Genomic DNA, 25,271 nt, shown 5'->3' on the forward strand with positions numbered 1-25,271 from the left:
CCAAACTTAGGGTGCTTTCACACTAGCACTTTTGGTGTGCACCAGGCTTGTTTGACGCCAGAGTTCAGTATGTTTCGATAATGGGAACACTGTCTTCTGAACTTGGGGGGTGAACTGTACACTTAAAAGGGGTGGTCTGGGGTATGGTTGGAAATTGATTGGCCAAACGCGTTAGAAAACACCCTCACCCGCCATGATTTAAAATGCTATGTAACATACTGTAAACATCGTGTCAACTTATATCGCAAGTAACAGTGATAAATGTACGGCCGCTGAAGTGCAGGAACTTATAGCAAATGTAGCACTGCCAGTTGTCATTGGAGATTCTTAAGTCTTCCTATCCATTCTTTCGATTGCTTTATGTATACGTCTACATTCTATGTCCATTACTGTGAAACAGGCGAGACACAAAAACACAGCTCCGATCACAGCATCCTCTATCCTCCTGTTGTTAACATTGTTCTTCTTAGTTAACGTTGTTGAACATCATGCACAAATGACATCGTTGTCGACCGGCGTACATCATGTCCTAATTAACTAGCTGTGAATGCAACCCTTTAAATGATACTAGGAAATAGTTCACGCAAAATATTTAGTACTTTACATTTAGTTCTGGAACTAAAGCGGTGCGAAAGGCCCTAATGTGAATAAAGTCCAGTGGGGGGAGAAAAAAAAAAAAATCTAACTCTGGTTCAGACCAGGCAATCGAACCAAGTGTGAAAACACCCTTAAAATCAATAACTGTTCCACTTGTGATTACTAGATTAATACACATAAATGTCTCCATGTTCTGCTTTTGAAGAAATATCGCAGTATTGTAATACAGCACACATTCTATCAGTTACAGTTCTGGCTCCTCAGTCTCAATATACTGCACAATGCAATAGGGCTGTCACTTTTAGTTTCGAAAATCGATTGCACACTCGATCGGACCAACCAAAAAAAGTTTCGAAAATGAAAATAGGGAATCAATTTTAACCAAATATGTATACCATTAATTTTAAAAGAATTAAACAATTAAAAAATATAGATGTAACAAAACTCACAAACAAGCAGAAAAAGAAAATAAAGAATTCTAGACCCTTTAATAAAGAAACTAACCCTTTAATGGTTCAAAAGAACAGCATTTTGCAATATAAATCCATTATAAAACAATATAAAAGCCTTTACTGACATATTCACTGTTATATAAATTTAAACCATACCTTCTTTTATGTGCTGAAATGACTACTGTATGGAAATTGTATTTGTCTTCATTGAGATCTGTGCAGAGCTCATATCATGCTACATCAAGGGTGTTTAGCGTCCACCCTTAAACACACCTGAGACAGCTAATCAAGGTCTTTAGACCCACTAGAAACTTCTAGGCAAGTGTGTTGGAGCTGGGTGGAGCAAACATCTGCAGGATGTTGACCCCCCAGGAGAAGGATTGGACACTCCTGTAAAGGCCCGTTCACATCAAGCACGATAACTATAAAGATAACGATAAAGATACAGTTCTAAAAATCGTTCTCAATATTAAAGAATAGCGGAGGCCACACCACAACTATAACGATAAAGGCACAGAGAAACTATATCGTTGGAATCACTTTCAGAACGATTTTTTTTTCTGATGAACGATAAAAACATTGCCAACCAATCAGAATCAATCCTGCTGTAATGAGCGCGGGAATTTAAAGCAGCAGACGCGCGTCCGCTTAGAATACACAGACAATATCGTTCGCTGGTGTGGACGCTAATATCGTTATCTTTATAGTTATCTATAGTTATCGTTCTTGGTGTGAACGGGCCTTAATACATGAACTTCGGCCATCCCTTATATGAGGGTAGATAAAGTTCACTGCACTAATATTAATTATTTAAATACTTATATAATGAGGGAGATTTACAATAAATAACCATATTATAAATTTTTTCTACATCTTAGTACAAACTGTTGAAGTTCTTCAACACACACCCACACAGCAGGAGGTTCTTGCACACAGGGGAACTGAACTGAATGTTTCTCGTTCATTAATTAGATAAAAAAATGACCGTAAAGGTTTAATATTTTCTTAAAGTATTGAAATTTTAATTATGTTCTTTTGAACTTTGTATTAAAATAACTGCGAAGAAAGTGCACATAATAGTTTCTTAATATTAAGCAGCACAATTATTTTCAACATTGATTAGAAACATTTATTAAAAACCGAACCAGCATATCTGAATGATTTCTGAAAGATCATGTGACACTGGAGAAAATTCAGCTTTGGTGTCACTGGAAATTACATTTCCATTTAAATTACATTTAAGTTATTAAAATAGGAAACGTACATACAAAGCCACAAAATTACTTTTTTGCAATTCTGGTGCCTGACTTGAAGACTTTTTTCAAAAACAAAAAACCACACCTTTTGCCAAATCCTTTGAAAGGTAGTGTATGTTTTTGTTATGTCATCCAAAAATACATGCATTTACATAAGACTTAAAGCAAGAAACCGATTAATGTTGAGATTAATGTTATATATATTTACTTCATATACAAAGCCAATAGAAAACAAAATGTGCAGTAATCATCATGACAAAAGCTCTGATGCCTATTCTGCATACTTTAGAATCATATTCCAGCCACATTGGCGGAAGAACGAATGCATTTCAGAAGCATTTGTGGAAAAGAACGGAAAAAAAACAGTTCTTAATTTCAAGCCTTATTCAGTATCCATCTATACAATTTATAAGACCATGGTTCTTGCCAAAACCTAGGAAGCCGCCACAAGAAACCCAGCAAAGCACACGATTCTGGTTGTTCTTATAATTATGTCAAGGGATTACTCTTTCTGCATACTGAAGTCTGAAGTTCGAGAAACTGGGAGGGGTCAACAAAAAAAATCAGAAGAGATAAAAACTAAGGGCTGCCAAAGGAAGCTGACCCAAAAAGCAGGGTGAGAAAGGCGCGAGGACGGGTGTGGTCAAGCTGAGAACATCTGCAGTAAGAGTAATTAAAAGCATACAGGAGCATTTGAATGTGCAGGGCTCTGGCGTGGCTGGAATTGTTGTGCTCTGGTCTCAGACTCTGTCTCAGGGAGGGAGTGTGTGAGTGAGTGAGTGAGAGCTAGAGAGAAAGAGACGAGAGGCTACGTCCAAACAAGTGACTTTCATTACCTCATCTCTGTGAGCACTACACTTCCAGCAAGAGACAAGATGTGAGGGAGAAGGGACAATTTCTTTATTACATACAACATGTCTGGTGGCTGCAGACAGGTTTAGGTTTGGTAACCCTAAACTTTCATGAAAACAATAGGGTGAATTGGTGAAATCAACAACACTGGCTAAAATCCCTAAAAAAATAATAATAGCACTCTATACAGTTCAACATACAGTGTTTACAGTCCAAAACAGCAACTCACCAACAACAGATCTGCGATTACACAGCTCATGTAGTGCACTACATATTTGCTTGTGATTTTAGGTGACATGTAGGGGTGAGAAAGCTAAAGGATAACTTTAAGTATGGACATGTTATTCAGAAAAACATACGTTTTCTCAGAAAAAAAGGTGTGTAACAAATTTGGATCCGTGCAGCTCTTAAAGTGACAGCAGGTTGTTTTATTTTACATTTGATTATTAATTTCTGTAGGCTGTACCAAACTACATGAACCTTTTAATATAAACTGCAATAAATACAAAACTAGAGCCAAACTAAAACGTAAATGAGACATTAATAATAAATAACTAAATCATACTGCTTGAGACTTGAGAAAAAAAAAAACACAGTTGGTTTCATTTGTATCTTTTTATTCTATTGTATTTGTCCTTTGCTTTTTTATTATGGATGGTTTATTTTCAATCATTTTGAGGACTTTTTGTTTGAAATTCTGCTGGTCTGACATGAGTTCCAGAATTTGAGTTGAATTACTGAAATAAATGAACTTTTCCTCGACATTCTAATTTATTGACAAGCACCTGTATATAGGACATATAGAGGCTTCCAAGAAGCCAACAAATCTTTTTGAAAGAATCACATTCACGAGGAGTGCTTAAAGAGTGCAACTACTGAAAAATTTCCCAGGTTTTCTTCAGAACCATGCATATAGATTTCAATAGAGGACTATACTAGAAGAACGAGTCAGGATGTCACAATTTTAAGTAACACACAAATAAGCTACAAGACTGAAACCTGGCTATTCAAATTTATGACTACAAAAAAAAAACTGCAGAATTCCATGTAGGACTAAAACAAGCAAAAAGAATGTCAAGAATTTAAATGTGACTAAAAATGCATTCAACTGCTCTGTAATCTCATGGTCCAGCATTCAGGTCAGATTAAGTATCATAATTCAGCTATAGTCTTGTTTGAATGACTAAACTTGTTTTTCCAAGGCTCGCAAGATTACTAGCCTGATGTCCTGGGGCTAGAGCTGGAAAATAATTCAATATAAATATGTATCGCAGTATATTTTTAAATAATGGTGACATGATTTATAAAACACATTTTCGATATTTCAGTACATTACCAGTGTTTCCCCATACATTTATTTATTTGTGACGTTTGACTTCGTTGAATGTATGAGCACTGTACATTCCAAAATCATAATACGGCAAAGGTGTTTTATATTAATGTATCTCTGAAGGGACTCCACTCGTATCTGATAAAGAAGCATTTGTGAGTGGAGCTGCTTTGATTACAGCCATTACTAGAGAAACCGCTAGTTCTACCGCACTCACAGAGCCTTCTGCTGGCAGACAAGCAGTTTGCATTTTCAATCATAAGTCTGTCTCCAAAAACATGTATTTGTGGTTGCACTTTTTTTTGTGCAGCAACACAGAGCACTTTTAATACACTTTATACTGGCTAAAGCACATCTGTTTCAATCTATAAGAATAATCAGCCTACACTATCAGTCAAATGTTTTTGAACAGTAAAGTTTTGTATTTTGTTTTTTGTTGTCTCTTCTGCTCACCAAGACTGCATTTATTTGATCCGAAGTACAGTAAAAACAGTAAAATTTTGAAATGTTTACTATAACATAACTGCTGTCTATTTGAACATATTTGAAAATGTAATTTATTCCTGTGATCAAAGCTGAATTTTCAGCATCATTACTAGTAGTGTTGTTACGATACCAAAATTATTGTTTTGATACCTATACCAAGTCAAGAATTGCGATTTCGTTACTTTTTCGATAACTTTCCTGAAAGGGAAAAATACACTTTCAAATATTATTGCTGTGCTTTGTTTTAAATCCGGGACAACATTCTAATAATATAACACATTAATAAATGAACATATGAATGGCATACATGTTAAACATTTGAACAAACTATGAAATATCAAAATGTTAAACAAAAATTAGAGCAATGACATTCAATGTAAAAAAAAAAAAGAATAAATTTAGCAGGATTATCTCAGTAATCATAAGAAACAAAAGAGTAATAAATTGATCTTGATTCTGAACTTTGAATAAAAATATGAACAGCGATTATATTAAACTATGGTTCTGAACTCAGAAGAATAAATATCGAAATATAAATAATATAAATATAAGTAATGGCATTCAAGGTAAAAAAAAAAAAAAAAAAGCAAATAAAATTTATCAGCAATATCACAGATATTGTAACTTATTCTGTCAGTTGTGCAACCTTTCCTTTCAGAGGAGAAAACTCAGCCAGTGAGCTTTATTGAGCGTCATCTTTTTTTACCAGTTGTTGACCGGTGGCCAAAGTATTACTTGTGCTCGCACATACAGTCTAGTGATGCACGGGTCCGTTTTTTGTCCAGCCCGAGGGTCCCGCTTTTATTAAATTATTTAGCCCGCCCTGCAAATAAAGTAACATTTCTTTACCTGCCCCATGCATCGGGGACATAACGGAAGATACGTTGCTACTTAGACCTTCGCCAAGCATGTAAATCTCGATCAGCAATCAGCAGATACAAAGTGCAGTTATAGGTACTGTGCACATATGCTTGTTTTAATATTAAGCAAACAGAACATAACTCCACGTTTAATCCCCAATTAATGTAAATATATTATAATATGAACTGTCTGACCAAACAATTAAAATGTTAATTATGCAAGAAAACCTCGTGCTTTGTTCAACCTGACAACTTATTAAGACTATTTAGTTAATGTGAATATGCACACATTTTAATAAAGCCAAATCAGTTTTTGCCACGTTTATTAGACAACCCGTGCATCACTAATGCAGCGATCTCGCTGTAGTGTTTGTCACATGACAGCTGCAGCTTCTCTGCTGCGTGCGTGTAGAGAAAAAAAACCGACGTCCATAGGGAGGCACTGGAAGCGTGCATTGCACACACCAACATGAAATACGTATCTTACAAATCTAATAATAATTTAGGAATTGTGACGTTTTTAATTTCAGAGAATCGCGATACTTTTGAAGTATCGGTGCACCGTGCAACAGTAATTACTAGAGTTGTTCCGATTCCGATACTAGTATCGAAAATATCACCAATACCACAACAAATTCTGGCATAGGCAAGTACATGAACCCATATACCGATCCGATACCATTTTCTTAAACAAGACCTAGTTATGACCGCTAGCTTTGCCTAACTGCTGCATGGTTCGCTGCTGTGTTGTGCTGTGTTGCCACAAGCAACCCGTTTAGAGCAGCGAAGAAGAAATGAAAACGCGTTAGCAGTATGTCCGCTGTTTAAATATTACTCCTGCAAATTCTACATCTCTGTGGGTGACGGGCACAGATGCATGGGAGCTCGCTGTTTTGTAGTCTCTGCCGTGTGTCACTATATGAGGACACGAAAGCATAAACCGTCACTTCATGAGAATTAACGGTTTCATTTGAGAAAACTGTCATTCATAAACCAGACACTTAAAGATCATCTTGGCATGATCTTGGTAGCCTACAGTAGATTTAGCTATGTCTCTATGTCGTAATAATAATATGTCTCTATTAATAATAATATGTCAAATTCATGTCAGATTATAAAAATACTGTAATAAATACAGTAGTTCACCATGTATTTGTTCATGTTTTATTAAGGGATATGTCTGAAGCACACCATAAAATAATTTAGCAATTTAGCAATCATTACTCCAGTCTTCACTGTTAAATGAAACAGAAATCATTCTAATATACCAATTTGCTGATTATAAATAATTAAAACAGTTGAGTAATTTTTTTTTTTCAGGATTCCTTGATGAATAGAAAAATCCAAAGATCAGCTTTTATCTGAAATAAAGAGCTTTGGTAACATGATACACTATTCCATTCAAAAGCTGTCAGTATGATTCTTTTTTTTTTAAGATTATAGAAATTAATACTGTTATTTAGCAAAAAACTGTTATTTAGCATGGATGCTTTAAATTGATCAAAGGTGACAAGTCATTTATAATGTTACAAAAGATTTCTATTTCAGATAAATGTTCTTCTGAAATGTCTATTCATCAAAGAAACCTGAAAAAAAAATTCTACTTGTTTTCAACAATTGTTTTTTGAGCAGCAAAACAATATTAGAATGATTTCTGAAGGATCATGTGACTGAAGTTAAAGATATTAATATTAATTAGGTGAGTCCGAGAAGATTATTTGACAGTGATTTCACATGAAGGCTAAATACAAATAAAAGGTGAACATTATTTTGTGCCATTTTCTTTTCCTAAAATATTATATGGTTTTATATTTACTATTATAGGTGTCGGACTTGGCAAGTTCATTTTTCATAAGTTTGGATGAACAGACATCTGTTGTTTGCATTTTTGGAAGTTTTACGAGGCTTTTTAAAATAGTGTTCATATCTATATCGGAATAATATTGTATCAACCTAAATTAAGAAATATATTGTGATTGTGAATTTTGGCCATATCGTCCAGCCCTACACGGGGCTATTTCGTTTTCCAGTTGGGCTACCAAAATGCATCACCTCCCTGCCCGATGGGCTACCTTAAATAGTGAAATAAAATTTTTAAATTATACAATCCTTTTTTATTTATGAAATCTTTTTTATTCGGGCTAGTTTAATTAATTTTAAGCAACCAAAACCTGAAGAATGTCTGCCGGAAAGGCTACCAGGGCTTTAGATATATTGCAAACCGTTTTCACAAATTATTACATTTCATAAAATATTTAATCTAATTTCAGTTCATAGGGCAGACTCATGACACGTGGTGATCTAACAGGAAGTAGAAGCAGAATGCTGGAATTCATGGGAATGCGGGTCCTACCTGAGTATGTCATCAGCTCTGTCTACCTCCACAGACTTTAATACCCTCCCCCTAAATTCCAAACAAATACCAACAACACTGGGGGTGGGGGGCACCCATTACAAGTTATAAAAAGGCAACAGACACACCCCAGTATTCCACCCGGGTGGGATGGGGGGGGGGGGGGATGACATGCAACTCTGAAATGCAACAGTGTATATAGCTCCTTTCACACTGCACATAGATCCCAGAAAATTGCCACAGTGCATTCTGTGTGAATGCAAACACGTCCCGGTATTGGTTCTGGGATTGATCCTGGGTTGGGGACCTAGTAACATTACCGGGTTCAGTCCTAGAACGAGAACTGTGTGAACAAAAGCAAGAACCAATTTCATAAAGGGTGTGTTGTAGTGATAACACACGCTATTGTGAGACTGTTTTACTGGGTGTTTTGAAGGCAAATCAACATTTGCAACAAAATAATGTGCAAACTGTAATTAAGCAGAGATCAGCTAGTAGAAAAAAAACCTCCAGAACACTTCTGTATAAATCTAAACAATATGAGCAAAAATTCATATCTTGGTATTTTTTGGCTGATTTGCAGTATACGGTAGGCTATATCTCTGTATTTTCTATTTGGATTAACCGAAAAAGGTTAATGTAAGCATGTAGTAGGGGTGGGCGATATATACCGGTATGAAAGTGACTACCAGTATTATGCTGTTCCATGATATGGATTTTGCGTTATATATTATTATTATTTAGTGGATGGCGTTATATATTCCTGAATTCAAATTTTTCATTTATATAGCTTTGTTCAATTTGGTACGCTTTGCGAATTTTAACACAGATGACGATAAAAGAGTCGAGGCTGGACGATTTTATCCTGTGTACAACGCAGTGCTAAACATGCATCAGTAATCAAACACACAGAGCATTGTAACACATCAAACTAAGAGCGCAAATCACCTACTCCAGTGGTTCCCAAACTGAGGGATCGTGTACAGTCAGCAAATTATTTTGCAAAAGAAATCTCTGCAGGGTGATAGCGACTACACTGCATAACTGACCCACTTATGCAGCCACTTGCCTGATTAGTAAATAATTGAACGCAAAATATTAATTTGACATTTTAATTGACCTCAACATGACTTGCAGTACCTGCTTGAGTGCGCCTTTATCAGTTGTGTTTGTATCAAAAACAGACGACTAGACTGAAGAATCAGAGTTATATTGGGTTAAATAACTCTGACACAAAGGACTATTTAAAATATTGAAAAAATAGTTTGTTCAAAGATATCAAGCAGCACAACTGTTTCCAACATTGATAATCACAAATGTTTCTTAAGCAGCATTTTAGAATGATTTCTGAAGGATCATGTGACACTGAAGACTGGAGTAATGATGCTGAAAATTCAGCTTTGATCAAACTTAAATATTTTAACTTACAATATTTAATTTAATTCATAAAGGCCTGCCTCATGTTACATGGTTTGCACTTTTCAGATCTACATCCAATACCTCACTTTTTTTCTAGTTATAGAAGGTTAAAATATTTCGCCTGTAAAATATATATATATTAGGGATGTCAACGATTAATCGATGATCGATTAATTGTCGATAAGAAATGCAATCGATTAAGGCTATCGATGGTCGGTTAACCGATTCAATGTTGGGCTGCGTGCGGCTCATGCGCACTCAACACGTGCGAGCGGCTGTGAGTGACGGTGACGATATATAAAAGCATCATCATTCATTCACAATGTACAAATTAAGCTTTTAATGTGATTTAAACTTTAAAGTACATTAAAATAGAAACAACATAAAAGTTCTTCAACATTAAATGCAATAGAAATGTAGTTACTAATCATTTCATCAGATAACTGTTTTATATCGTGCGCTTTGCAGGGCTGCGGGACACAGTGACAGGGCTTTGCAGGGCTGCAGTGACAGGACAGGTAGTCTATTCATTCCTACAACTTGTTAATTCATTCCTACGAATTATTAATGTGGCAATTGTCCATGTTTCATTAATTTTGTTCCCTAAATAACCCATGATTTAAGTGAAATAAGGGAACAAATTAATAAATCGAACGAATTATTAATTCATGAAATCTTTAATTTCCCTTCCCATGTTTACCACAGTAAGAGATGCGAAGACAGTTATTAAAAGCGAAAGATAATAAAATAAACCTGGGAAATTAGAGGGTTAGACTATGAAGATTTAGGAAATAAACAATGCCTAAATATACTGAATTTGTGGAAATTCGTGACCAACCGGCAAACCAGAACAAAGCCGCGTAAATGAAGACTATGGGGTCCAAAAGCATGGTCGCGATCTAAAAAGCTTTTATACCACACTTGTCATAATCAGATCTTATCATTTCTAAATAAATAATTGCTGGATTCAAAACAGCGATTAATAGGCGCTGTGACCGACACATTCCTGGAGCATTCACTGCTGTCACTAAACGGTGACGCCGAGCATCGTTCACAAGTTTCTGCATGGACCTGACTAGGGCACAGGTTCTAAGCCCTGGGACAAAATGGGATGCTTTAAGGAAAATTTATAGCCTACTAAGTAATAGGCCCAAAATAAAAATAACAATTTGTTTTCATGTTTTTTTTTTTTTTTTTTTAAATAGGCTATGCGAAATATATCCGACTTAAATAGGCTAATTAAGATTAACGGATTTAAAACAGAAGTGTGGGCGCTCCATAAGTTCACAAAAAAAAAAAGGATGACAACGCATTCTGTTTGTTTGCTTTATTTTACAAGAGCACAAATCTTCTGTTTTTATTGTGAGTGTGCACAAATGAAAGTAAACACTTTTGCGAAAAATATATATTTTTTTTAATGTCTCAGCTGTTTCGATCGCGCCGGAGCCTGCTGCACACGTATATTCTAGCGATTCAAACTTACATCGCAGTCTGTTCATTATCAAAATAAAATGTCAACTAAACATTAAAAGGTTACACTGGTCAGTTTAAATAGACCGTAGTATACCGGTCCACTCTGCTGTTATGCCAAGGACGTTTTTGCTCATATGAAGAGGATCATCTTTTCTGTCTATATGCGAATGCGTGTTAAGTACAAGCCTAGTTTACATTATAAATAATAGTTTAACATTCAAATACATTGCGAATATGGAAACATTTCGATTTGTGCCGAATGAGACATGAGCAATAACCTCCAAATAAATCTAGCCAAAGCCGCGCTCGCTCATCCTCGTCTGCACGCATGCACTGTCACGATCTAATGCGCTGTATGCCGGATTTTTAAAAATCTGACATTTTCTAGGACAGAATCCAGCAGGATCAAATTAATGTGAGCAACTGTGTTTTGGTGCAGCAGCGCCGATGTAGTTCACTTAATGTGCAGCGCAGTCACACGCGCTCCACATTTCGGATAATTTTATACAATAATGTCAGTTGAAAACATTGCAATTGTGCTTTAAAATACAACAACGAGCACCACAAAACCATTTAAAGAGGCGCGTTCAGCGTTCTTCGTGCGGGATTGGAAACTGTCAACAAAGTAAAATGACCTCAAAAGTATGGCGCGCTCTCTTCATTTTATCAAATGATCATAATCACATCTATTCATTTTATAATCCTGCTACTAGCATTTTATTCAGACTAAAACCTCTTTAATTCAAGTGAGAAAGCGTTTTGTGTGTGTGTGTGGCTTTTGCACATCCTGTCATACCGCTGACTGCGTGCCTGCAATAGACGCATTTTGCAGTATTATGGTTAACGATTAATCGATTAATTGATCGTTAATTTAAACGACGATCGATCATGGAAATAATCAAAATTTGACATCCCTAATATATATATATATATATATTTTTTTTTTTTTAGGGGTGACCCCAAATAGTCGATGATTCGATTCGAGCAGCCCGATTCGACTACCAATCTCACAGTCGAATATTTGTGGGCTGTTATGATTATGCCATTCTGTCTATATGGGGAAGCTGAAATGTCTAATTTCAGATAGTGGTTTCCTATAATATTCTTAATATGCAGCCTATTATGATAAAGCCGTGAATAAGAATCTGAAAAGAAAGAAGCTTCAAATAAATATTTTAAAGTGCGTGAAGAAATCCAACCACCCCTACAGATTTGCGTTTCACTTTCCATAATCCGTGACCGACAGAGCAGCATCTTGGCGGCAGGGATTTAAAACTTTAACAAGACTCAAACTGACACAGGCAGAGACTGGATTTTTTCCAACAGGTAGGGTACAAGGGATTTCAAAGCGTTACCATTAACAGATGTGTGAACAGGACAAAAATCACGGTAAATATGTTCTGGCAATCACATCATTTTTATGGTGTTTACATAGGTCCGCTGCTTTACAGTTAGCTTTTCTATACAGTATATAGTAAATATGTGCTAGATGGACATCTTTGACCATTGCGCGTCACAGCTTTTTGCAGCGCTTCTCCATTCATCAGGGCTGCGACTCTGCAATTGGATACTATGTTATGTGCGTCTCGTGTTTATAAGAGCAATACATTCTGACTGGCTAGTAATGTTAGTTTGGTTGAGAGTGAAAGCTGCTCCTCTCATACCATTGGTAGGCGAACTCTTGGACTCGAAAGTGATTTTCAACAAGATTTATTTTATAAATAAAAAGCAATATGAATAAAAAGCACCGACTAATTGAATAAAAAGGATATTTTGATTACCCCATTAGACTTTACAGTTAGTGCTATCATACAAATACACTAACTTGTAGGTTTAAAAATCTACATGTGTCACATTTATTGGCCAACTACAAATATTGCAGCAAAATTTATATTTTAGTCAATTATTGCAATCCTATTTTATTGAGCTCTGTCTGTTTGGCGCACATGTACATGGCGATGTTCGTTCTAAACGAAGTCTGTGGAGTTTCGTGAAGAATCGCAAAGCAAAAGCTAATGCACTTTTGACAGAAAAACATAAATTTTCCATGGGTTTTTTAACGTACAGATGGAGAATTTACCTGTGAAAAGTTATCCATTAAGTAAAACAGCATGTGTCGGTCAGCCTCACATGCAGCCTTTCTGTCAGAGCGAGCACAAGCCATTTTGAACAAACTACAAACTATTAAAAAAAAATGCTATTATTGGTTTAACTCTTCATCTTTTTCTATTGCTTGTTTTGAATACTGTGCGTGGACAGGCGTGTCACTACATTTTTCCATAGTTTAGAGTGACAAATATTACCAGCAAACTTTGAGGTCAAAATGCATACAGGTTGGCAGGTCTGCATTTGGTTCCCTTCCAGAATAAAAATTTCCAGATAATTTACTCATCCACATTATCCAAGATGTTCATGTCTTTCTGTCTTCAATCACCAAAAATTGAGGTGTTTGTGGAAAACATTCCAGGATTTCTATACTTTTTATATATAATATAACGGACTTCAATGGTGCTTAAAGAGCTGCAAGTCCAAAAGACACTTTCAGTGCTGTTTCAAAGACCTCGAAACGATCCCAACCGAGGAATAATGGTCTTGTCTAACAAATTGATTGGTCATATTCTGGAAAAATGTATGTACTTTTTACCACAAATACTTCTCTTGCGATCTCATGCATTACGTAGCCACGCTGGAAAGGTCATGTGTGATGAACGCAGAAGATCTGATTTTTACAAGTTTTGCAAAGCGAAAGGTGTCAAACACCTTTACAAAAAAAGGTAAAACAGTGATGTCAGATGATTTTAATTGAGAAAGTGAAATGGAGGTTTCACTCTACGCTACCTTTATGAACCGGAGTACACAGATGAAGAGCTAAGCGAGTGTGACGTTTACAACATGATTGCATAATGCGTCAAGTCGCTCATGCACAGAGCAAGTGTAGGATGAGCATTTGTGGTTAAAAAGAATATACATTTTTAGAAAATGACTAATTGTTTCACTAGATAAGACCCTTATTCGTTGTTTGGGATAGAGTAGAGTGATTTGAAGCTGCAATTTGGAAGTTCAAACATTTGAGCACCATAGAAGTCCATTATATGGAAAAAATCCTGGAGTGTTTTATTCATAAAAATGTATTTCTTTGTAATTTAAGAAAGCATGACATAAACATCTTGGATGACATGGGGGGTGAGTAAATTATTGGGAAATAAGTGACCTAATCCTTTAAACATAAGATCAAAACATCTTTTTTTTTTAAGATTAAAAAAACAAGCTTATGCATAGATAAAGTGTTCATAATGCGTTTAAAAAGGGGAAGTCAATTCGGTATTTGCATGCCACAGAGCAACCTAAAAAAAAAAAAAACTTAAAACATTTTATTTCATGTTATGTCAGTTGTCTTGTATTTGACCCATTGCTCATAAATAGTGTATTGACTTGTCTTCAGTTTGAGAATGTTTTACTTTGGTTTGGCTAGTATTTGGTTTTGCTAGGACATCGAAACGGTCATTAAGAATAATTTTAATCCCACCTAAAATATTGTAAATAACAACCTTTTTTATATGCAAAAAGAACTAGATTGTGATGTTATCATGAAATAAAATTACTCACATGGTGATTGCTTTTGGTCATATCACCCACCCATGTATGTATGTATGTATTAATTTTTCAGCATGCAACAATCGACAGGAAAACGCCTGTCATGTGTCAACAAAAGTTAATCTTGTTTGACCATCACCAAATATTGGATAAAATGGAAGTAAACCCTTGATTCTGCAAATTGCTGAAGTTTAAAAAAAATATAATAATAAAATAAAAAAAAACGTTCTAATTGGGATTAAGAATTAAACATCTACAGGACCCAACAGGTGCATCTGCATGTATGACAAACCCGCATGACAAGTCTCCCCAGATCCCAGCCCCACACTTCATAATCATAATGGTAAATAAATGTTCCACTGACACAGAGGAAGAAAAATCTAAACTTTAAAGCTTGTCGTTTTAACATTTGCGTCACATGAAATTTCAGAAGCTGTAGTGGAGATGCATTTACTGAAGCACGAGTAATAGATTAATGTGAACGTTGTAACATTTTGCACCAACACACAAATCTGACACAGATGTCAGATCCCAAGTTTACCAACACAGTGCAAAGGCCTGACAGGGTACCGTCACGCAGATAAGCTTTGCTCAAAAGCTAATAATTAGTTACGAACCCAGATCCACTTAGCTTCTCGGCTAACTTACAATTCTAACTTAGATCCTTCAAAAGGACTGTCACTGAGACGCGACAAGTGTTACACTTTTAAAGGTGTAAACTGAAGTGCCAAATAACTAAACGCGTTGAAATGATTTCGTGATGGCTAACTAGCAGAGGACAGCGTTGCCCCCTGATGATCTCTTTAGGCCCAAATCGCAGCCTTCGTCTCTGAGCCCGTGCTAAGCTAAGCTAACTCGCCAGAATTTGAGCTATTTAGAAACGCAAACTGGCAACGTGGGTCAGGAGAAACTTACTTATGGCTGCAAACGGCGCTCCGAACAAGAGTGTTGTTGTGTAAATGTTGCCAAGAATGGGACGTGATAAATCGGCCTCTTTTAGATAAGGTGTTAAATTGCACGGTTTTGGTGGGTTGGGAATGAAGCCTATTAAAGCTAGCGTTAGAGTTAGCATGTCAGCTAGCGCGCACACACACTTTGCTGCTGGCGGACTCGCTCTCACCTCAGACACCTCATCCTCGTCGCTGCCGGATCCGGGGCCTGACGACAGCACCGCGGCCGCTGTGAGCTTGAAATCAAGTCTGTCTGTTGTGGGCCCGCCAGCCTCGCCGAACAAGCGGACTTTCTTGCCACCGACGCCGATCCCGAGGCCCCCGAGTCCGGCTCCTGGTGTAGCTCCAACCCCCATCCCTAACGCAGGGGAACGCGGAGTCACCGAGTCAATCTCGTCCTCGAAGCCGTCCGTCAGCATTGCCGTCCCGGCTACTGCATCCTGCATACTTTACGAAATGATACGTCTGTTTGTGAAGGTAATGTTGTCTCTTCACTTCCTCTGGGGTTATGCTGTTATAAAATAATTACGTTTTACTTCAGAAAAATCCTAAAACTCTCCTGAAGCGAGAAGAGAATCTCTTTCCCCCAAGCCATTAACTTTCTAACAACCTACCCTCACTTCGGTCCATTTGTGTATTGCCCCGCCCCTTTTCAAAATATGCAACGGCCATTGGGCATGAGAGTTAAGTAATGGAACCCGATTGGCTGCAACACACGCTACTCGAGCGAAAACATGCGAAGTCAAGGTTGGTTTACAAGAGGGCTTTAAGATTTGACGTCAGGAAACATCGTTCAGTAAAGACGATTGGACGCGGGCACGCTCGTCACTAACACCCGCCCACTCGATACGCCTATTTTGACGTTTTCGAGAAAGTAGAGGTTAATTTGTTTTCAGAATCATATTTAGGAGGTTTTGTGAATTTTCGAGGTGTCGTGTTTACTGTAATGCAATGGAAGATGCATCATAATAGTCGGTCGCCACCTGTCGAATTATTTTAGGAATATAATATCCAATGTTGACAGTTAAAATTTCTGTCATCTCTGCGTCCGATATTAGGCAACTCTTATTATTTATCATGTTAGAACAACTGTGTCAATAACAGTTTAGAGGAGGGCGCGACCGACCTGGGTGAAGTAATACCCGGATTTCTGTGAACGATTGAGTTATGGGGCTTGTAGTTTATTTTGATGAGCATCTGATATTGTGTAAACATTATAACATATACCGTTAAGAGTAATAATATATTGTATCTAGTGGCAATATTGTACTTTTTTCTGGAAATTAGTTTATTTTGCATAGGGATACTTTTGTCATATTCATCTGCATAAATATATTTACCTTTTTATTTTGGTATAGAAGCTGAGTGAGTTACTTTCATATAAAATGTATGACTTTATGCTATTGTGATTGGGAGTCTATCGAAATCATGAAATGTTAAATAATTTTAAATAAGTTTTCGTTTCTTTTTACATGTTAATGTTTTTTTGTTAGGTGATATTTTTACAAGTTGCATGCTTAGTTCACTTAAATAAGTTTTCGTTTCTTTTTACATGTTAATGTTTTTTTGTTAGGTGATATTTTTACAAGTTGCATGCTTAGTTCGCTGCCTGAATTCTACTTCTTTTTACGAAAGCTTCCATCAGGTTCTCACTGGTGAGTGAGTCAGAGTTCTGACAGCTTGTATTACAGGAGCAAGAGTTTGGGCAACTAATCATAAGGCAAAGTGGAGAGAATTGGCTTAAGCTTAAGAAATTAATGGTTATGAAACCATTTTATTTTTCACTCTATTCAGGCTGTACATCTTTCAGTACATATTCTTCCCACACATTTGACCAATTAATATACAGGTACATGACATTTCCAGTTGCTTGTAATTACAAGGCAAAGATTCTATTTTAAAACATAATTTTAGAGGCTGCACTCAAAAAGAGTCATTTCTATCAGACAAAATCTTTAAGATGAGAGAATAACAAGAGGTATTTTTAGATTTAAAAATGTGATTCATTTACATGTCTTTTTAGCAAATGTTGACATTCCCAGCTTTACTTTGGCTGCGAGAACCCTGTAACATTAACTGTCAACTTTTCACTCAGAATAATCTCCAGACATTTACTACATAAATATTTATCTCCTGTATGTTACTGTATATGTTATTTGTTCATCACATAAAAGTTAAAAAAAATATGTTTTATTACACAAAGAAATACATATGTACAACAAGGTAAATATAAAATCAGCTTAAAAAATAAAACCACAAATTCACCCACAGGCATAAATCCCCATAGTACTACTGATAAAGCACCAGTTTACATGATTGACAAAAATTCATGTATATTTGTAGGCTACAGGGTGCTCATAAACTCCTTCACCTGAAAGCAAACAAAAAAAATAACTTATTTAAGATGTAAAATCATGTCCAAACATGGCAGTTCTAAAACACTATTATTAGAGGCAGTATTCCTAATTATCCCATCTGTCCACAGACCCATAGAGTATACATACTGTACCTTATCAAGAATATCTTCTTGCTTAATTCTGTCATTTTTAAAATCCTCATTAACATCCAAGACTAGTATTGGAAGGTCTTTAAGATACTTAAAATCCAACCTGTATAAGACGAGATACCCATTTAGATATTCAAACAATGAAAAACAGCTCAAATACAAGTTTCAGCACATAATAAGGGGATCACTAACTTTGTGGTTCGGTTGTACAGCCAACACTCATGCTTATAATGAAGCTTCTCCAGGTAGTCCAAGGGAATCCCTTGTTCCTCCTCTCGTCCTCTAGACTGAAGACGCTGCATACACCTCTGCAGATCATGCGTTTAATCAATACATCATAAAATTCTCACATTTACATCACTTTTTTGTTATTACAGGTGATTCGTGCACCATGTAAGGAGCTGTGTGGTACCTCGGGATCAGCACGAAGATAGATCATGGCATCAAGCTCAATCTGGGACTCAAACTGAGTGAGGAGCCATGAATGCCAGTCTTGATAGATGGCCCACTCAGTCTCATTCAGATCTCCAGACTCAAAGAGGTTAGAGGCAAACACATATCTGTAGAATTAAAAACGTAAGACTTTTTCTCCCTCTTTTTTTCAGTTTAACACTATTTTTAAACTCTTTTCCAAATTCCACACAATCTGTTAAATGTATGTACCGATCGCTGTAGACCGAGCGCTCGAAGAACTGGACTGGTTGCTCTGCCTGCTGAAGTTTGGCAGAAGGAGGCTGAAGCTGTGCACGGACGCGACTCAGGCAGGCGTAGGTCTGGAAAGTGTAAGACCAGCGACTGGGCTTGTCATATAACATCTGCAGCAGGTTGCCTCCACTCTTCTGGGATGTGCTGAGCTCCTATATGGATAGAAGGGTATAGGTTATTTTAAAAAAGAAAAATTCACTCACGTTAATATTTAAGACTGAGATTAAAGACACTTCCTTGATAAAATATCTTGTATACAGTCATACTGTACCTCATACTCGTTCTCTGTGGTTTGTACATTGCACCACTTCCCAATGGGCTCTGGTATGACCTCCCACTCCTCAGACGCCCGCTCCAACAACCGCACAAAAGTAGACTTCCCAGCCGCTGTTGCATAAATACACGTTTTAAAATACAATACATAAACACAGCCAATCCGAATTTGCTTTGTGCATCTTTGCCAAAGATAAAATTAACAGTGCTCTCTTCCACCCTCAATAGCAAGGCACCAAACCCCGAACTGCTCCCTGGGTGCCACAGCAATAAGGATGTGTGTTCACTACTGTGTGTGCACTTGGATGGGTTAAATGCATACACTGGTTAAATGCAGAGCAAAAATTCAGAGTAACTTACTTTATGTCGGTCTGTTTATATCTGGTATTAATTGCCAGAAGCATGCTTACACCGAATGTTGTGCCAGTTCTTATTAAATGTAGCAGATGTTTATTTTTATTATTACTATTTTTGTTATTATTTTAAATTATATTACGGTTGTCATAAAACTTTTTGTCATTTACTTGTCAATCGTTCCATAATTTTTTATAAATGTTTCAGGACGTTTAAAAATACTTTTTACAATTCTATTACTAAACATGAGGCAAGAAGCCTAACTATTTAAACACAATTCAGTCTATTAAGAAGAATAAACGATGGCTGTCAAGGCTCGCTCTACAAAATAGATTTAGCATTTGGCGCCAACCACACTAACGTTACTGTATTGAACAACACAAGAATGCTCTCAGATTCGTTCATAAATTAAGGTGTTAACACTTACGTAATGTACTAATTGCGTTTTATTTTATGTAACGTATATTATTTTGTTGATTAAACCTAAATTAATTAAACTTACCAATGTTTCCCTCTATTGAGATCTTCAATGCCCTTTTTTCGAAACTGAGGTCAACGTCGGGGCTTGAACAAAATCTCTTCGGAGGAGTAGCCATTATTGTTTAAAATAAATTAACAAGCAACTGTATTATAGATATTTTTAAGTCTCCAAGACCAGCTTAATGCTTCCGCGCGCGCCTAAACAGTTTGAGCTTCTTGAAATTCGCGGCAAGTCTTCACATGGTCAGCGACGCGGGGGAGGGGCTCTGAGAAATTCACCGTGTGATTGGCCACGTCCACAAAAGCATCTGTTTCATTGGTTGGCGTTTACAGCGTGTTAAGTTTTATAGGTTTGCCTGTTTTCAGTGTTTTGAGCCGTTTCCTGTACTTTAAATTGTAAACATGACGCATGACAACGTTCATAAACCTTTCAGACCTTTAAATTATGCAAATCTCCCAAGATTGAAATGGTAAGTGATCGAAGATGTGGACGGAAAGATCAAAATTGCAGATAGACGATAACACAGTAAATGTACTGTAGTTATCATTTTTTTAATGTGCTGCCTGTTATATAAATCAATGTGGCCAGTAAGTTAGTCTGGCTGACCAGCAGATGGCAGCAGGTGACTACGGAATCACGAATGTCAAGAAAATCTGTTTTCCGCACATTTTGTCAACTTCATCTAAGCTGGGGAACAATAGTTCGTCAAAGACGAGGAAGAAGGGAAGAAATGAGAGAAGGACGAAAAAGAGAAGGGCAAGAAGAGAAAGAAAAAAATGAAGAAATGAATGAGTGAAATTTGACGTTCAAAGACCTTAGTTCAAATTCCTTAGCATGCGCGCAATGATATATTTTCCGGTTTCTTCTTGCGTTAAATTCGCGCATTTATATTACACTGGCGCTCACTGCTCACCAAGACCTGGGTACGAATCCAGCTAAAGACAACTTTTTGTAATATTGTTAATTGCTTTAAATAAATGAAGTTTCAATGTTAATTAAATGTATATATGTGCTTTGTTTTATTTTATTTTTTTTCATGAAAATTTAAATACACCAATGGAAATGGGTATTGTTATTATTAGTTATTTAGTAGTTGTTGTATTCATTTTTATACTGATTAAGCATGTTATTATGTGTAGTTGTATTCAGAATCAGAATCAGAAAGGATCTGAATCAGAAAGAGCTTTATTGCCAAGTATGCTTACGCACACAAGGAATTTGTTTTAGTGACATAAGCTTCCAGTACACAGAGACAACAACACACAGAGAGAGAAAAAAAAGAGATTTACAAATTGACAAATAAATAAGTGTATAAACAATTGTGCTATAAATGATAAATTCATATTTATTTTTAGAATGTTGTTATTTGTAAATTAAATCTGATTTGTGTAAGTTTACATTCATTCAAGACAGCTTCAAATCTGTCATTTCTAATTATGGTTTCATGCTAAAAGTTTATGCTGAATGTTTCAGTTAGTCTTGAAATGTAATGTTAACACTTTTTTTTCTCTGTTTTAGGTGTTCTTGGAGCTCTAATTAATCTTACAGGATTGTGTGCAAGAATCTTAAAGGGGGGGTGAAATGCTGGTTTTCACTCAATATCATGTTAATCTTGAGTACCTATAGAGTAGTACTGCATCCTTCATAACTCCAAAAAGTATTTAGTTTTATTATATTCATAAGAGAAAGATAGTCTGTACCGATTTTTCCCGGAAAAACACGAGCGACTGGAGGCGTGACGTGTGGGCGGAGCTAAAGAATCACGAGCGCCAGTTGCGTTGACAGCGTTTGGAAGCTGTGACAGCTGTGAAGGCTGAAACTGAACGAGAGCAGCAGCAGCAAGGACTCGCTTCGTGCGGGACTCGAACCCGGGTCTCCGATGGGAGGCGGACGCACTAACAAGGAGGCAGATATATTTTAAGCAGTTTTACTCACCGCCTGTGGTTCCAACACACAATCGTGACCCTTTTTCGTTGGGATTGCATCATCCTTAAGAAATAAACGATACGCAAATCCGTCGTCAAACTGGGCTTTGTTTGTAAAACAAGCATTTTAGAAATGCAGGGAACAAACACAAACACTTGCACAACTCCGTTGATGCTCTGTAAAAATAAACTCCATCCACTGGTCCCTTAATGCTGTTTTTTCTTTGGTAATCTGTGCAGGGTTGTCTTGCCCTGGCAACCAAAAACACACTCCTTTTGTGACATTTCGCGACGCTCTCGCTCTGATCAGTGAAGTCTGTTGTGCTCTCAGTGCTCTGCTCTACAGGAGCGCGCGCTCTTCCGGCAAACGTGCCCTCAGGACCCATATAAGGAAATTCCGCTCCATCTAACGTCACACAGAGCCATACTCGAAAAAAAACTTTCCCAATCTTGTGACAAACTGGAAGGAGTATTTTTGGAACAGAAATACTCCTTCAATCGTACAACTTAATTTTTTAAACTTTGTCCATGTTTAGCATGGGAATCCAACTCTTTAACAGTGTAAAAAACTCAGTATGCATGAAATAGCATTTCACCCCCCCTTTAAGCATGAAATAATTGACCGACATAGTCTTTGTCTAACTTAGATTCCCTTTCATAGGTCACTTCAATGCTGCGGTGACGTCACCACGTATGGGGAACACCTTCGGTGTGACGAATGTCTGAACCCCTATACCATCCCGCCAATCCTATTGGCCAAATGGCGCATGGCACCACCCTACGCATGCGCACGCATGATATACCTGGGTGCCGCGCGCCATTTCGCTCAGATTTCATTCCTTCAGGAATAGCGAATCATCTGTGCCCTATCATCTCGCGTTCTCCAGCGATCTCTTCGAGCAGTGTTAACTCCTCTTCGCGGACGCGATGAGTTTTCGTAAATGTAAGGAGCCATGTACCAGGTACATCACGGCGGGTGACACTCATGACAGGTGCGTAGTGTGTCTTGGTTTGCATCACGCACAGGCGGCGCTTAGCGGCCTTTCTTCCTGTCCCCATTGTGATGGCCTGCGGCTCAGAATACTGCGCTCTAGGGTGGAAGTATTCTCCGATGTCGCTCTCGAGTCTAACCCCCGTCATGTCACCTCTGCGACTGCCGAGGCACCACACGAGGCGAGGGCCTGGGGTGACACGTGCGACATGGATTTCGTGGACAGCGCAGCGCTGGAATATTCTCCACATCGCTCGCTCTCCCCTACCCTGCTGCAGAATAAAAGTTATACTGAGCCTGTCGTCTTCTCTAATGAGGATTTACACCCCACACCGGAGGCATGCGCCGCTATCTCCTTCGGTTGTGGACGCTATGATGACGACGTTTTATCCACCGCGGCCTCGGGGTCTGAGGACTTCGAGACCGACACTAGCCCTCTCCCTCCTAGCGGACAGGAGAGGCGTGTTTCCCCCTCCTACAGTGAGCTGTTGGACGTGGTTTCTCGTGCGGTGGGTAAATTGGGGGTAGACTGGGAGGTTGACAAGGCCGAGGCCCAACCCTCTTCTAAGCTGGACGACCGTTTTTTAACTAGTCGGACACCTACACAGCCCCGGAGGCCTTTACCTTTTTTCCCGGACCTCCACCAGGAGGTTTCGAGGTCCTGGAAACAGCCGTTTTCGGCACGGATTACTAATGCTGCGGCCGCGGATTTCGCCACTGTTTCTGATATGGCGAACCATGGCTACACAATAATGCCCCTGGTGGAAGAGACTCTCGCCGAACACCTTGCGCCTAATTCATCCGTGGCATGGAAGTCTCGCCCCCTTCTTCCTTCGAAGGCGTGTCGAGTCACGTCTAGCCTGGTGGGTAAATCCTACATGGCTGCTGGTCAAGCGGCTGCTTCACTCCACTCTATGGCGGTCCTTCAGGCCTACCAAGCGGAGCTATTGAAGGAACTTGACGAAGGTGAGGGCATCACGCCGGAGGCAGTAAAAGAACTGCGTAGAGCAACGGATATTGTGCTACGTGCTACCAAACATACCGCTCGTGCAGTGGGCCGTTCTATGGCCGGTTTGATTTCGGTTGAGCGCCACCTCTGGCTTAATCTCACCGATATTAAGGAAAAGGACAAATCTTTCCTCATGGATGCCCCTGTCTCCAGGGATGGGTTGTTCGGTGAGGCTGTCACGTCGGTAGTGGAAAAGTTCAGGGCAGCGAAACAGCAATCAGCCGCTTTCCGCCAGCTGATTCCCCGCAGACCCAGGGAGGTTGAACGCCGGCAAGCGCCCGCGCGTTCTCGCTCAACCTCCTCTCACCGCCAGCGAGCAGCCTCTCGAGAGGAGCCCTCACCTATGGCGCCTCCTCGTAATGATTGGGGCCCTAGGGTTTTTCCTCCGGCTCACCAGTGTCAACGAAAAAGACTGAACCTGACCTCAACGGCAATGGCCTCTCGTTCTCGGGCACCGAATAGCAGCTCCTGATCATTTTGCTGCTTGCCAGGGACTGTGCCCTCCGCTAGAGAGCGCTGTCGGACCGCTTTCGCGCATCCTACACTCTCATTGCAGTCCCCATGCTCAAACATTCACTGTCTCGCCGCAAACAGCGCCTCGAGCGGCATTGGATCGAGCTGTAATGTCAGACGCTCCCTCAGACACTCTGCGCAATCCTGCTTTCGGAATTTGAGGGGCGACTCAGGGACCCTACACAAACGTCCCGTTTATGACGGCTCGCGCAGCCGCCGCTTTTTCGCTAGCGGCAGAGCCCAATGTTCAATTTGTTGGCCTAATTCCTGCCGTGGACACGTTTCAGGAGTTCGGCTGGGAATTTATGCTTTCCGAGAGACTGTCACGACGGACGCGTCTTTGACTGGTTGGGGAGCTGTTTGTCAAGGACGCCCAGCCCACGGAGTGTGGACAGCGGCTCAGCGCGGCTGGCACATAAACAGACTGGAATTACTGGCAGTTTTTCTGGCTCTCCAGTATTTCGCGGATCTGCTGATCGGCCGTCATGTGCTGCTCAGATCGGACAACACAGCGGTTGTGTCATACCTGAACCATCAAGGAGGATTACACTCTCGCCCCCTGTGCAGGCTGGCGAGGCATGTTCTTCTTTGATCTCAGGACAAATTTCTGTCGGTCCGGGCCGTTCATGTCCCCGGACGATTGAATTTCGGAGCGGACTTGCTATCCAGACAGGCTCTGGAACAGGGAGAATGGAGATTACACCCCCAGACGGTGAATCTTTTATGGCGGATATTCGGCAAAGCGAAAGTGGATTTATTCGCGTCGAACATGACTACGCATTGCCCGCTATGGTTCTCCCTATGCCCCCCATCGCCCCTGGGCGTGGATGCATTAGCTCACAGCTGGCCCAGGACCAGTCTGTATGCTTTTCCTCCGATTCGTTTGATCCCA

General features: G+C 38.8%; 2 protein-coding genes across 5 annotated transcripts in view; both read right to left on the reverse strand.

The window, feature by feature from the left end:
- Positions 1 to 16,241, reverse strand: part of LOC127941399 (ankyrin repeat and KH domain-containing protein 1) — a 48,788-nt gene extending 32,547 nt beyond the window's left edge. For all 4 annotated transcript variants that reach the window (XM_052536396.1, XM_052536395.1, XM_052536394.1 and 1 more), the window contains exon 1: positions 15,793 to 16,241. In XM_052536396.1, the coding sequence (XP_052392356.1) occupies positions 15,793 to 16,068 (276 nt within the window). In that variant the 5' untranslated portion in view covers positions 16,069 to 16,241. The remainder of the gene's footprint in view (positions 1 to 15,792) is intronic.
- A 1,555-nt stretch (positions 16,242 to 17,796) lies between these two features.
- LOC127941400 (deoxycytidine kinase 2-like) lies at positions 17,797 to 20,192 on the reverse strand. The gene is made up of 7 exons (XM_052536397.1): positions 19,963 to 20,192; positions 19,105 to 19,220; positions 18,792 to 18,985; positions 18,541 to 18,688; positions 18,321 to 18,436; positions 18,132 to 18,231; positions 17,797 to 17,993 (listed from the first exon to the last, which is right to left on the reverse strand). The coding sequence occupies exons 1-7, from the start codon at positions 20,054 to 20,056 to the stop codon at positions 17,967 to 17,969; spliced, it is 795 nt and encodes a 264-aa protein (XP_052392357.1). The 5' UTR covers positions 20,057 to 20,192; the 3' UTR covers positions 17,797 to 17,966.
- Positions 20,193 to 25,271: the final 5,079 nt, after the last annotated feature.

Source organism: Carassius gibelio, chromosome A21 (assembly GCF_023724105.1).
Source record: "Carassius gibelio isolate Cgi1373 ecotype wild population from Czech Republic chromosome A21, carGib1.2-hapl.c, whole genome shotgun sequence".
Taxonomy (NCBI): Eukaryota; Metazoa; Chordata; class Actinopteri; order Cypriniformes; family Cyprinidae; genus Carassius; species Carassius gibelio.